The following is a 12,435-nucleotide window of genomic DNA, read 5'->3' as shown; positions in this document are numbered from 1 at the left end:
TCACCCAGCAGCTAAACTAAACAATCCATGGCAAAACAAAACAAAAAAACCTGGCATGTTTAGCAAACAGAGATCAGTAAGCAGTGCAGACTCCACTGGGTTAGCGGCCACAGCTTTGGAGAAGTGTGCACACACCTCTAAATTGTACATAGGCTAGGTGCTGAGACAGAGTGATGTTGTGAGTATTTCAGTCTGCAGTGGAAATGCTAAAAGCATTTGATGAGGTGTCAAACAGAAGTCCTATTATCGGTGGAAAGATGAGGACATTGAGGAGGAGGTAAAAGTGAGACTGGCAGCTCATAGTGTTCATAATAGACCTGCACATGGTGTCGAATTAGTCTTCCTTAAAATATCATCTATTGAATATCCCAATTGCAAAGCATGGCTTAGAAGGATGCTGTGTTTCAAGAGTCATGTGTATACTCTCTTTATATTGCTAACATATTTGGGCAGTTGGATGGTTGCTGGCTGCCCTTGACGTGTTTTTTTAGTGGCTGAGATAGTAAAGTTAACAGAGACAGGTTTTTCTGTTTAGAAAGGGTTATTCCTCTTTATGCCCTTTGTAGCTGTATGTTTCAGAGAGTCCACAGCCTCTGGAAAAGTATGGATTTAAGAAAATTCTGCAATGTAAAAACATGTTAGTTTCCGGACTAACTCTTTTATTTAAAAGATAAAAATCTAAATTTCTTTATTTGTTTTAAAGAAATTTTTACATTAGCCTATATGTGAATGAGAGCCTTTCATTTACTACATCATAGCTTGAATTTTTTGTCAGCTTTATTGGTCATTGTGATATTTGAATTATTGACAAAAAGTTAAAAATGAATGCAAACTCATTCAAAAATAAAAAAGAACTACTTTACTGACAGAAACGATTCAATTACAGAAGTTATAATAACAATAATATTTATAAAGGTGTTATATTTTGAAAACCATGCAAACTAAAATCCAATATGGTTCAGGACCCGTCTCTCCAAGATTAGTTTTTATTAACCAAAGCTTCCCTGGGGACATTTAGCTGTATTATATATATATATATATATATATATATATATATATATATATATAGACAATTTTAGATGGTCATTAATAAAACTCCGTTGCTATGCAACCATGTCGCAGCAGTCATATAGTATATATGTTTGTAATAAAAGAAAGGTGTACAATACTGCTGCTTGTTCATATATTTTTGGTTTAAAACTACATCATATGTAATAACCATGTGCCTTCTTGGCTCTCAGCACATGCTTTGGTTTTAGCTTTTCATCGTCCTGCTTATAGTTTACTGCTGTGCCTGGCACCATGTTCCTCTCCTACATGCAGTGCCGGTAAAACTTTATGATGTGGCAACAGCACACACACACACACATTTTATATAGATGCAGAAACACCCCTTTAAGGTGCATGGCTTTGTACCACACAGCGGTACCACAGAGCGAGCCGTCTGATGTGCTGACTGCACCTCGGGTTTGACTGCATCGTTCTGTCACAAGCGTGTGGAAAACGCTGATGTCTGCAAACATCTGGGTGTGAGGGGAGTTTTTTTTTCTCTTTCTCTACAGCTGCACTTCGAAGGGATGGGTGGCATCCCAGTTAGGAGACCAGTGAGGAATTTAAGGCTCCACTGGCGCTCAGGGTAGAATGGGTGCTTTAAAAGGGAAGCTGTGTTTGTGATTTTATAGCCTCCCTTCCAGGGCTTCACCGTCACGGGAAACGGGAATGAGGGCATGTCTTGGATTGTTCTGTTTACATAAATTTGGCAGTGCAACAATGTGACAGACCACATCAAAAGAACAGTTGGAAGATTGAATTGCAGATTTAAACCCAAGCAAATTAGGACCCTATTTGTACTTACAGCCCAGATCTCAAGTATGCACCACTGTGCATACACTGTGCATACAATGCCTTTTGCATTTTGGATGTTCGATTCTGACACTTGTTGAACAGTTGGACTCTGGTTTTGTTATAAATAAGTAGAAAAATGGGGCCATGATGGCTCAGCTGTAGAGCAGGCGCTCCATGTGTTATAGTAGATTTATTTCTCTTAAAATCTTGAGTGTCTTTGTCCAGACTGAAAATTCACACTGCTTTACCTTGCTTAATCTCTTTCGATTTTAAAATTGGCAATCAAATATCAGTAAATGACAAAGTGACTGGTAATTTAGTTTTTCTTTTTCATTGTTTTTTTTTTTTCAGACATTTATTTGTCGACCAGGATAAAAGATACAGAGTGGAAAAATAGGCTACAGGACAGAATTTGATTTTAATTTTATTCAGACTCGCCTAACACGAAAATGCTTATTCAGGTAATGTACTGGGATAATGTCTGTACTGGGACCACACACCAGTCTTCCACTCTCAAGATGTGTTTCCTCCTCAGTTCTGGCCACTGAACAGGGTTGTAATGGGAATGAATGATAATTTCAGGGTTCATTCAAGTATACTGCATACCATTAACATGTATCAAGTTTCTTTATCAACTTATGTAGAATGTAAAATTACCATTTTAAAACAGGCCAGATTCTACAATAGCATACCCCAATACAAATAGTCAACAATAGTTCTTGATAAGACCTTTGAGATATTTGATGACTAAGAAATGGTTTAATAATCTTGAAGGTATTTCAATAAAGAAATGTCCAGCGCTTGATTTGATTTGAATGCACCACAGAGTTAAAACATTCTTATTTTTTAACATGTTATTTTTTTCTTTAATTAATTGAAATTAGTCCCAGATGTGTTGCTGCTCATTTGTATTTGTTTGTTGGTGGGAAACGTTTACATGGTAGAAAACTGTTAAAGGAATCTGCTTTTTCTCTACCTTTTCCTGACTTTTTTTCTTTTCCTTCCTGTCTCCAGAGGACACACTAAGGCTCCACAACGGGCCGACAAAGAACAGCTACATGGAGCAGAGCTTCCATGGCCTAAACCCAGTGCTCAACATTCCCGTCAGCCTGGTTTATGTGGAGCAAGCCAAGAGGAACGCGGCCCTCACCGGGCCAGAGCTCGAGGGCTGGGTGGACGGCCTCGTGGGAGAGCTGTGGGAGGCCGCTGACATCTGCGCCGTCGGCCTCACCGCCTGTCCCGTCATGCAGCCCTGTGCCAAGAGCCCTTGGAGCTCCATGAGCCCGGATCCCAAATCCCAGCTGGGAGGTCCGCGCACCGACGGCCGCATAAGGTAGCAGCGAGGCCTCCAGCTGGACAGGAGGCCGTGATACTGTTTAATTTTATTTATTTGAGAGGCTTATTGCAGGAGAGGAAGAGGAAAAAGCTCTTCCTCTGTCCCCCTGAGAAGAAGTAAATGAAAAAAGGTGGACTCCCTCAGCGTGCTGTGCGTACGGCTGTCTTAAAAGCAAGGGGAAGCATTTCTCTGAATCTCCCACAGAGTTTATTCCCTGAGGGGATTTTGCTGGCTTTGCTATTTCACTTTCTCAGTGTATTTATTTTTCTTTTCATGGCTGAGTTTTACTGTGATGAAACGTTGCAATTTTGGAGCTTTTTACTGTGCAGCCGAATGAATTGTGACGCTGTGCTTTAGGGCAGTGTGGCCATGTGAGTCTGGACTGTCGACACTGCTGCAACAATGCCTTAGCTGGAAAACATTCACCAGGAGGTAGCCGAGCACTGAGATAAACCTGGCTCCTAAAACATCATCAACATAGACAATATAACGGTAACTGGGTAATAAGCACCCCATAAATAGATCAAACAAAGTTTGGTGACAGCTCAAATTAAATTTATAAGGTGACTAATTCAGTGTTTAAAAAACACCACCCTTCATTTCTGTAGGCATCCCTGGTAAGGATGTGTAAAAAGCCTTAAAATAAGTATATCTCTTACTGTTGTAGTAAAATCTCACAGTGAAACATTTTCTAACAGCATGTTTTGGGGATTTTTAACAACTTCTTTTACCATCCTCTTCACTCTGCATGTTAGCAATATAAACTTTGATCTTGGCCAATTTTGTCACATTTTCAGCAGTTTTAAACTTTTCATATTTATCGCTCTGATATCAGGGTCGTCATGATAGTAAAAGTTAAACTCAGTAACAATATTCCATGCCAATTTTTAATTTTTTCTAAAAAATAACTACTGTATGACAATATTTTTCCTTGTAATAATCAGAGAATAACCAATAAATAATAATAAGTAATTTGGCCCGGGCATCTATACCGGATGCCTCCTGGACGCCTTCCTCGGGAGGTGTTCCAGGCACGTCCCACCGGGAGGAGGCCCAGGGGACGGCCCAGGACACGCTGGAGGGACTATGTCTCTCGGCTGGCCTGGGAACGCCTTGGGCTCCCCCTGGAGGAACTGGAGGAGGTGTCTGGGGAGAGGGACGTCTGGGCGTCTCTGCTGAGTCTGCTGCCCCCGCGACCCGGTCCCGGATAAAGCGGAAGACGACGAGTACGAGTAAGTAATTTAGAAATAACAATTTATTTGTCTTTTTTTTTATCTAGCAAAATAGGAAACAAGATTACACTTAGTAGAGGTGTTTATATCTTTTATGGTAATATTTATCCATGCAGTTGACTGCAAAAAAACATTTTTTACAGTGTAAACAAGGATCTGTATGGGGTGTTCTGGTCTTTTTGTTCTCTCACCATTTCGTACTCAGTGTGAGAGCCTGCTGCTGGATGTTTGCTTATATTCAAACAAATGATGTCTCTGTTGCAGAGACAGAAACGTTACTGACCTGCTAAGTTAGCAGAGTTTTAAACTTCTAGCTGCAGCAGCTTGCTGTTTCCACCATGATCGTTCAGATGAGCCTCTGCAGGGAGTGTCTTCGTTTCTGCAGGTCTGCTGTGGGAACCTGTTTGCCAACTTGGGAACATTAAAAATGGCTCAGTTGGTATTAATTTTGATACAAATTAGTATTTTTCAAAAATTTCCTTTTTCATGTCTATTATATTTAAATGTGGTTTATTTTCACATCACTCGTAGACGTGGACAGGCTTAGGTAACTGTTTTCTAACATAAAGATCAACACACATCTGCCTTTCTTGATTTAGATTTTCTCTTGTCTTTCCCATTTTGATCAGCCAAGCCAATAGAAATGGTTCTTTATGACATCCTACTTATAACCTCAGAAAAAGTCATGGATTACTGAGAAATGTTTCCAGACATCAACCTAAAAAAGAACAGATGGAATAAAAACTACTTAAGTTTAATACATTTTACATGGATTTATTTCCTGACTGAATAAATATATTCAAAATGTTAGATTCATCACTAAAGTTATGTGTGAAAGAAAATAACTTATTTCAAGGCTCTATAGTATTATTATTATTATCATTATTTATTTTTTACCAGGGGTGCTGATAAATATGTGGGGTGCTGTAAAATCACACATTTCTGCAGTCGAGTGCCTGATTAGATTTTGGAGCAGCTGTGGCTGGATTTGTTTGGTTGAGATAAAAATGTCTTTTTAGGATCATTAGTAAATTTGGGAAATTTTTATTACACTAAAACTGCTTGTAGACATTTGTGGTTGTCTTAGTTTCTTTTGAGCCTTCATATTTAAATAGATTAGACTCTTTTTTTTATAACAGCCAGATGTTATGACAGGCAGCAGACAAGAAAAGAATAAATATTTCTTGTTTCTTCTTTTCTTAATTCAATCTGCCTCAAACTTGAAACAAAATTACCTTAAGCTAACCTTAAAAGTCTCTTGCTTGTGAGTATGTTTCAGTCACTTCACAACCTTAATGTTGTACATAATTATTCAAGAATCTTCAAAATTGTGAGTGGGGGAGCGGTATTATTTATTTCTAAGTTTAAATTAATACTGATATTTTTAGTCAGTGACTAAATAAACGCGACGCTGCCTTGGCAGCATGAATGGAATTTTTTTTGTAAGAAAAGCCGCCTTTATTTACAAAGGCCATCATCCCGAACTTAAATTGTACATTTGTATGGCCCGCACCGGTGTATTAGTCCGTGTTGTCCTGTCTGAATAAGACCTTCTTGTCCTGGCTTCTAATTACATGGCTGTTTGCGGTGTGCATCACAAGAGAAAAAACGTGCTGATCCTCGAGCTAAAAGGTTACAGTGCCTGAACTTTTTCACTTTTTGTTATGTTACAAACACAAACGTATTTACAGGTCCTTCTCAAAATATTAGCATATTGTGATAAAGTTAATTATTTTCCATAATGTCATGATGAAAATTTAACATTCATATATTTTAGATTCATTGCACACTAACTGAAATATTTCAGGTCTTTTATTGTCTTAATATGGATGATTTTGGCATACAGCTCATGAAAACCCAAAATTCCTATCTCACAAAATTAGCATATTTCATCCGACCAATAAAAGAAAATTATTTTTAATACAAAAAACGACAACTTTCAAATAATCATGTACAGTTATGCACTCAATACTTGGTCGGGAATCCTTTGGCAGAAATGACTGCTTCAATGCGGCGTGGCATGGAGGCAATCAGCCTGTGGCACTGCTGAGGTTTTATGGAGGCCCAGGATGCTTCGATAGCGGCCTTTAGCTCATCCAGAGTGTTGGGTCTTGAGTCTCTCAACGTTCTCTTCACAATATCCCACAGATTCTCTATGGGGTTCAGGTCAGGAGAGTTGGCAGGCCAATTGAGCACAGTGATACCATGGTCAGTAAACCATTTACCAGTGGTTTTGGCACTGTGAGCAGGTGCTAGGTCGTGCTGAAAAACGAAATCTTCATCTCCATAAAGCTTTTCAGCAGATGGAAGCATGAAGTGCTCCAAAATCTCCTGATAGCTAGCTGCATTGACCCTGCCCTTGATAAAACACAGTGGACCAACAACAGCAGCTGACACGGCACCCCAGACCATCACTGACTGTGGGTACTTGACACTGGACTTCTGGCATTTTGGCATTTCCTTCTCCCCAGTCTTCCTCCAGACTCTGGCACCTTGATTTCCGAATGACATGCAGAATTTGCTTTCATCCGAAAAAAGTACTTTGGACCACTGAGCAACAGTCCAGTGCTGCTTCTCTGTAGCCCAGGTCAGGCGCTTCTGCCGCTGTTTCTGGTTCAAAAGTGGCTTGACCTGGGGAATGCGGCACCTGTAGCCCATTTCCTGCACACGCCTGTGCACGGTGGCTCTGGATGTTTCTACTCCAGACTCAGTCCACTGCTTCCGCAGGTCCCCCAAGGTCTGGAATCGGCCCTTCTCCACAATCTTCCTCAGGGTCCGGTCACCTCTTCTCGTTGTGCAGCGTTTTCTGCCACACTTTTTCCTTCCCACAGACTTCCCACTGAGGTGCCTTGATACAGCACTCTGGGAACAGCCTATTTGTTCAGAAATTTCTTTCTGTGTCTTACCCTCTTGTTTGAGGGTGTCAATAGTGGCCTTCTGGACAGCAGTCAGGTCGGCAGTCTTACCCATGATTGGGGTTTTGAGTGATGAACCAGGCTGGGAGTTTTAAAGGCCTCAGGAATCTTTTGCAGGTGTTTAGAGTTAACTCGTTGATTCAGATGATTAGGTTCATAGCTCATTTAGAGACCCTTTTAATGATATGCTAATTTTGTGAGATAGGAATTTTAGGTTTTCATGAGCTGTATGCCAAAATCATCCATATTAAGACAATAAAAGACCTGAAATATTTCAGTTAGTGTGCAATGAATCTAAAATATATGAATGTTAAATTTTCATCATTACATTATGGAAAATAATGAACTTCATCACAATATGCTAATATTTTGAGAAGGACCTGTATTACATTTTATTGTTACTATATTTGGTAGACCAACATGTTGCAGTGCACAATTAAAAAGCTTAAGTGAAATGAAGCTTGGTTTTCGATTTATCTAACAAATAGAAATTTAATAAGTGCAGCCTGCATTTATATTCAGACAATACTTTGTAGAACAACCTTTTGCCAGAGCTACAGCTATTTTGGGATATGCCTCTAACAGCTTTCAACATCTAGAGATTAACATTTTTGCTCATTCTTCTTTTCAACATTGCTAAAACTGACTCAGATTGGATGTGGAGCATCGGTGGACAGCAAGTTTCAGGTCTTGGTTTTAGGTTTCTTGCAGCCTATAACTGGGTTTCTTCCAGGATTGCTCTGCATTTAGCTCAATACATCTTTCGATAAAATCAGAGTAACTTCTTTGTTGTAATAAAGAAAAGCATTCCCACAGCATGATGCTGCCACCACCCCGTGTTGTTGTGGTCTCATCTCACCTTCCTCCAAATGTTTGCTATGTCCCTTATTTGACTTGTAGTAAAATGCAAATGGGACAACCTTGCTTCTTGTCACTCTTCCATAAGGGGTCAGATTTGCTTCCACTTCCACGTTTTGCACTACTTTGTGTTGGTCTAGCACATGAAATGCCATTCAGACGGATAACAATTTCTGGTTGTAATATGACAAATTGGGAAAAGGTTCATGTATTCTTGCAAGGCACTGCATTCAATGTACAAAACCATCAAGCAGAGAAGGTGAACAGAAACTGTCTTCACAAGCAAACACTCTAGACAATGTGTGGACCGAAGGAGAAACTGTGCTTTTTGGTGTTGTTTCGGAATGGCAGTGAGTGGTTTTAGCTTTCACGCTGTGACAAAAAATTTATAATTTCAAGTGAATATTATATTGTATCTTAAGTGCAAAAAGATGAATCATTTATTAGACTTGTTCTATGGCACCTTGTCAGCTCTGTTCACAGTTGAAGTACCTTTCTCCCATCAAGACAATCTCTGGACATTTACGTCAACTTAATCACACCCGGGATGGTGACTGATCTTGAACAAGGAGTTCAGTCACATATTTGCTTTACCTTGGAATCAGTTTCATCTGAAGCCAATTAGGTTTTCAATCTGTGATTGTCAGCATTGTTTAGTCATCACATGAGCTAAATGAGTGGTTTTGCACAGGCTAATGAAGAGACATTACTGTTCATTAATGTCAAGTTCACCTTGCCTCTCTGTCAGATGGGAGGATTATATCTGCTGTGTCTTTTTCCCTTTCGAATCAGCTCTGTTTCTGGTCTTAAACTTCGTCATCCTATCACTTATACTACCACCGTGCTCTGAACAGTTACATCACACAGTACTCATTATATGATGTAAGCTCAATAACAGGTTTGGATTAAATCAATTAAATGTAACTAAATGTGAAAGTCATATTTTGTAACAAAATTATTAACAAATGAAGATGTACTGTACATAGGTATTTTGTATTGAAATATTGTTTAGAAAGGATACCATTCATGTAAATACAGAGGTGGTCAATTGAAACTGGAGGTTTTTGAGTGTCAGTAACTGGACAAAAATTTATGAATTCAATGTTTTATCAATGAAAAGACATGACCTGTTTCAGTATTTTTGGCTGCTGTGAAAGCAACCTTTTCCTATCCGTGTCCCAGAGAATCCAGATTGTTATTGTTCTTGCTGGAATGTATTGTTGAGCATCTGTTGCACAAATTTCTCTGAGTCATGATCCCCCCGTTTTATTCAGAGAGGCTCCGTGTGCCTTAGCTGATTCTTAGAACCTTCTCTGTCCATTAAATCTTTGTTTTGCGTTTTAATGACCTCATGTGAAGAAAACCATTAGTCTGTCAAGTGATGCATCGGTACTCTGACACCAAAATGATGTCTGCTGTTGTATATATCATCAGGCCTTCTCAGCTTTTATTTTGTTCTTCCCTTTTGGGGATTTGTTTTATCAAACTGGCTTGTTTTACTTTTCTCTGACTGCTTTTTTGAAATAAAATTCTGTGAAACAACAGCTTCCATGGATGTGTGATAAATTGTGGTGAGCCACTAATGACTAGCAATTCACCAAGAACGGTTCTTGTTCCCACCTCTCTGTAGATAGATAGATAGATAGATAGATAGATAGATAGATAGATAGATAGATAGATAGATAGATAGATAGATAGATAGATAGATAGATAGATAGATAGATAGATAGATAGATAGATAGATAGATAGATAGATAGATAGATAGATAGATAGATAGATAGATAGATAGATAGATAGATAGATAGATAGATAGATAGATAGATAGATAGATAGATAGATAGATAGATAGATAGATAGATAGATAGATAGATAGATAGATAGATAGATAGATAGATAGATAGATAGATAGATAGATAGATAGATAGATAGATAGATAGATAGATAGATAGGAACTCTGTCACCTGCACCAGCATGATGTTCTCTAACTAAAAGCAGTTTATTTTAGGTAACCAAAATAAAGTTTGTTTCCCACTTAGCCGTAGACAGCAGAAACACAAAGTTGGTCATACGTCTGTGAAAACAATCAAAACCTTGAGTTTGTGCTGCAAAGCAGAAATTCCTTCTCACTGTTAAATAAGTAAGAACTGAAGCTTAAATGTTTTAATAGCTCCTGTTCAGTAAAACAAACATTAAGGCAAGCCAAGTTTGTTTGTATACCATCAATTGTACACACGGTAATTCAAAGTGTTTCACTGAAAAGATATAAAAAAAATATAAAACCAGTTAAGGAAAAGTAAGAGTAAAGACAAGGAATGCAGTAAAAATAATAAAGGTGAAATTAAAGCACTTAATAAAAAGAAACCTTAAAATGCAAATTTTAAACAAATGAATACGTCAGACATGATAAACTTAGACATCTTAACTTCATTTTTTAAATACAGAAAAATTATCAGTAATGTTTTGTTTTTTTTATTAAATGATTTTAAAGGTTTGTTTAGTTTCCTTTTTCAAAATTAATTTCAGTCAGTCAGTTCATTTATCAAGTACATTTAAAATAATGTAATTTCAAAATAAAATAAAGCAAACCTAAAACCTGCTATTTTACTAAAATACAGTAAAACAGAGCAGATAAATGTGACAAAGGTCCAAGGTTTTTTTTAACCAGAATCACATAAATATGAGAGATATATGCTTCATACTACATTTTAAATGTTTCTTTGCTTTTTTTATAATAAAAAAGGGTAATAATAGTGCATCCATCTCTGCAGTTTCTCCTCTCCATAGACACAGTAGGCTTGGGAGTCCCTTTTATTCTTTAGTCATAAGTCTAACCCTCACATTGAGATCCAGCAGCTCAGGTGGTTTGGCCAGTTTCTTTATCTTACGGGTCATGTAATCCAGTGACAACACTGGCTTCAGAGGGCATCTCTCACGTTGAGTCACTGCAGTTAATCCAGATTATATGGTGCAGACGTTCCTCCTTCACGAGATGCTGGGGTAATCTAGTCAGAGAGTGTTTATTAGGGCTGCTACCATTCAGGGAATTTATATACACTGAAAAATAAGGGTTTTCCATCCTAAGCCTTTCATTGGCTGTCTGGTCCGCTGCTTTCATTTCCAAATAAATGTTTGTATTGCAGCCACTGCAGGATAAAGGCTAATAAGAAGCAACTTGCTTCCTTGCACAAAACAGATGCATTTTATTTGTTCACAATGCTGGGATTATGAATCTGAGAATATTATTTAATATTAATATTTTAATATTTTATCAAATAATATTTTGGTCTTGTTTCTCAAGAGAAATATGCATTGCTATAAGCAGTCCGAAAATATATACACAGTACCGATCATAAGTTTTCGAACGCCTTTCTCATTTAATGGTTTTCTTTATGTTCTTGACTATTTATATTGTACGTAGATTCTCACTGAAGGCATCAAAGCTGTAAACGAACACATGGAATTATGTAGCAAACAAAAAATTGTAAAAGAACTTTAAATATGCTTTATATTTTAGATTTCTTAAAGTAGCCGCCCTTTACTGTGATGACTGAAATATTAACCTTTGGCCGTCTCTCATTGAACGTCTGGGAAGTTCTTTCAAGACTCTTTGGAAAACCATTTCAGGGGACCACCTCATGAAGCTCATGGATAGAATGCCAAGAGAGCAAAGCAGGTATCAAAGCAAAGGGTGGCCATTTTGAAGAATATAAAATATGAAAATGTTTAGATTATTTCACACTTTTTGTTTACTATATAATTCCATGTGTGTTCATTCACAGTTTTGTTGCCTTTGGTGAGAATCTACAACATAAATAGTTATGTAAATAAAGAGACCCATTCAGTGAGAAAGGGTATCTAAAACGTTTGACTTAGTGTAGATATTATCTGTACATTTCTATTTTCCAAAATGATAATTTCACTGATGTTACAATATTTGACAAATGTAAGGTCTTTACAGTGACAAATCCTCTTTGAAAAAAGCCAATTAATACCTTAAAAGCCATAGAACACCAAAGAAGATAAGAAAGTCCTTTCAGCTTGTATATGCAGACACCATAAAACAGCAGTAAGAGCATACGGAGACCTGTGAGAAGCTGCTTTGTAAAGGTTAATGTTAAAAAATAGCACCAGGATATGACAGTTGACACAGAGCTCATTTTATTCCAATTTTATGTTTCAGTGTAGAAATGGGATCTGCTAAAAAAAAATAATACATACATTTTATGCACAAGAATTTCCATTTGTCTG

The 12,435-nt window shown here is 37.8% G+C and overlaps 1 protein-coding gene across 1 annotated transcript in view; it reads left to right on the top strand.

Annotated features, from left to right (window-relative positions):
• Nucleotides 1-4,247, top strand: part of xylt1 (xylosyltransferase I) — a 120,105-nt gene extending 115,858 nt beyond the window's left edge. The window contains exon 11 of the mRNA XM_047364458.1: nucleotides 2,860-4,247. Within this exon, the coding sequence (XP_047220414.1) occupies nucleotides 2,860-3,182 (323 nt within the window). The 3' untranslated portion in view covers nucleotides 3,183-4,247. The remainder of the gene's footprint in view (nucleotides 1-2,859) is intronic.
• The last annotated feature ends 8,188 nt before the right edge of the window (nucleotides 4,248-12,435 follow it).

This window comes from Girardinichthys multiradiatus, chromosome 5 (assembly GCF_021462225.1).
Source record: "Girardinichthys multiradiatus isolate DD_20200921_A chromosome 5, DD_fGirMul_XY1, whole genome shotgun sequence".
Lineage (NCBI taxonomy): Eukaryota > Metazoa > Chordata > Actinopteri > Cyprinodontiformes > Goodeidae > Girardinichthys > Girardinichthys multiradiatus.
Note: the sequence above shows the minus strand (reverse complement) of the source record. Positions and strands in the feature narration are given on the sequence as shown.